The 2,339-nt window shown below is 48.9% G+C and overlaps 1 protein-coding gene across 1 annotated transcript; it reads right to left on the bottom strand.

The window, feature by feature from the left end:
• Positions 1–1,043: 1,043 nt before the first annotated feature.
• Positions 1,044–1,884, bottom strand: LOC127313265 (uncharacterized). The gene is made up of 2 exons (XM_051343816.2): positions 1,655–1,884; positions 1,044–1,579 (listed from the first exon to the last, which is right to left on the bottom strand). Exons 1-2 carry the CDS (start codon positions 1,871–1,873, stop codon positions 1,199–1,201), a joined length of 600 nt encoding a protein of 199 aa, XP_051199776.1. The 5' UTR covers positions 1,874–1,884; the 3' UTR covers positions 1,044–1,198.
• Between the last annotated feature and the right edge of the window lie 455 nt (positions 1,885–2,339).

The following is a 2,339-nucleotide window of genomic DNA, read 5'->3' as shown; positions in this document are numbered from 1 at the left end:
TGTCAGGTTCTGTTTATCATCATCACTGATAGAAAGAAAAGTCAGATACCCATACAAATATGGCGATTTTTTTTTAAATAATACGAATTTTTTATATAATTCCAGGAATAGCGCGCGATTTCAAAAAATTCCAAAAGTGTGATCCAGTCAGTTAGCTACTGACCGATCGGTCAGTAGCCGGCCGATTACAAGTCGCCTGCTCAGCCCCTGGCAGGCCGAAAAGTAATTGGTCGATAGCTGACCAATTGGTCAGCTACAGACCAATTGGTCAGCTACAGACCAATTGGCCAGCCACCCCTACATGGATTTAGTTTACGTTTATTACGAGGGATATCTGCTGGCACTTCTCCCCATTATTTTCCCGCCATATCTTCTCCCGCTCCCGTTCACACCGCTGTATTTCCCTCCCGCCAAATTTATCCCGCCACCCTTCCCGCCACTTCTTCCCGCCACCATCTCCCGCCAAATTTATCCCGCCACCCTTCCCGCCACTTCTTCCCGCCACCATCTCCCGCCAAATTTATCCCGCCACCATCTCCCGCCAAATTTATCCCGCCACCATCTCTCGCTATATTTTCCCGCCACGCTCTCGGATTTTTCCCTATAAAAGCAGGCATCGACACTCATCGCTGCACAAGTGCTTCTATCTCTCTATTTTTTCTGTTGGCTCACCCTTAGCCATCATGAGTGTGCCGTGCTCTGACCAGGAGTTAAGGCCGGTGAAGGCGAAGGCTGCAAGTTTGCCCCCGGGTGTGACTGCGGAGCGGTGTTGGTGCGGCCGTCTTGCTAAGGTTAAGCAGGTGGAGGATTTCTCCGATTCGTTCGGCATGAAATTTTTCATGTGTGCGAGCTATGAGCATGATCCACCACAGTAGTTCAGCTTAGTCGTCCACCAGGCCGCCGGGAAGATGTGAGCGGGAAAAATTAGGCGGGAAAAAGTGGCGGCAGATTTGGGCGGGAATAAATGGCGGGAAGATTGAGCGGGAAAAATTGGGCGGGAAAAATTGGCGGGAAACAAACGAGCGAAAATTTCTGACACAACATTTTTGCGGCAAATTCATTTCACATTAGTACTAAAACTGAAATTAAGATACATTGCAGCTGAATTTAAAATACGGCTTATCACTACAACAGAATTTAAGATACAACGACAAACTATAACTGAAATTAAGATACATAGCCAGTAGGTCACATCACTCTACTTTCCCTGCGTCCACCGTGGCCATTTTCCAGACTTGTCGCCGCGTTCTTCTGCCACTTGCGCCTCAGCAGCTCTTTTCCTTAGTCTCTTTCTCTCCGCTTCACGAGCCTCCTTACGCACATCTTCCTCTGCAAACCTACGTGCAGCCTCATCATCCATCCTCTTCTGATTCACCTCGCGATTACGAGCTTGTTCCGCCCTTAGTTTCTGTATCTGCCTCTCTCGCTCTGCCTTTTCATTTGCACGAACCTTTTCTCTACGCTCCTCTTCAAAGAACGTTGCCCACGCACGCCGGTGTTTCTCCTCAACCTCCTGGCGCGCCCAATCTGGCTGCTCCGTGTCTATCCAGTGAAACCATTTGCATAGGGGCGGGGGAGACTGCAACACAAATAGTAACATTAAATCACATTCATAAATAAAGTTATGCCTACATAAAATTATGTCGAAACATACCGGCGGCCTGGTGGACGACGAAGCTGAACTACGGGGTGGATCATGCTCATAGCTCGCACACATAAAAAATTTCATGCCGAACTGGTCGGAGAAATCCTCCACCTGCTTAACCTTAGCAAGACGGCCGCACCAACACCGCTCCGCAGTCACACCCGGGGGCAAACTTGCAGCCTTCGCCTTCACCGGCCTAAACTCCTGGTCAGAGCACGGCACACTCATGACGGCTAAGGGTGAGCCAACAGAAAAAAAAGAGATAGTAGCACTTCTGCTGCTATGAGTGTCGATGCCTGCTTTTATAGGAAAAAATCCGAGAGCATGGCGAGAAAATATAGCGGGAGATGGTGGCGGGAAGGAATGGCGGGAAGAAGTGGCGGGAAGGGTGGCGACAAGGGCAGGAGGGAAACACGGCGGTGTGAACGGGAGAGGGAGAAGATATGGCCAGAAAATAATGGGGGAGAAGTGCCAATAATAAACCTAAAAATCCATGCAGTGGTCGGTCGGTAGCTGACCAATTGGTCGGTAGCTGACCAATTGGTCAGCTATCGACCAACTACTTCAGTCGGACTACTAGTGACCGATCGGTCAGCTGCTGACCGACCGGGTCACACTTTTGGAATTTTTTGAAATCGCGCGCTATTTCTGGAATTATATAAAAAATTCGTATTATTTAAAAAAAATTCGCTAC

This window comes from Lolium perenne, chromosome 7, assembly GCF_019359855.2.
Source record: "Lolium perenne isolate Kyuss_39 chromosome 7, Kyuss_2.0, whole genome shotgun sequence".
In the NCBI taxonomy this organism is placed as follows: domain Eukaryota; kingdom Viridiplantae; phylum Streptophyta; class Magnoliopsida; order Poales; family Poaceae; genus Lolium; species Lolium perenne.
Note: the sequence above shows the minus strand (reverse complement) of the source record. Positions and strands in the feature narration are given on the sequence as shown.

What these genes read in the sequence shown, in the direction of transcription:
- LOC127313265 (XM_051343816.2), bottom strand. Translation starts at nt 1,873, where the DNA reads ATGAGTGTGCCGTGCTCTGACCAGGAGTTTAGGCCGGTGAAGGCGAAG. An exon ending in CGTCGTCCACCAGGCCGCCG is followed by an intron (nt 1,580 to 1,654) that starts GTATGTTTCGAC and finishes TTTGTGTTGCAG; the next exon opens with TCTCCCCCGCCCCTATGCAA.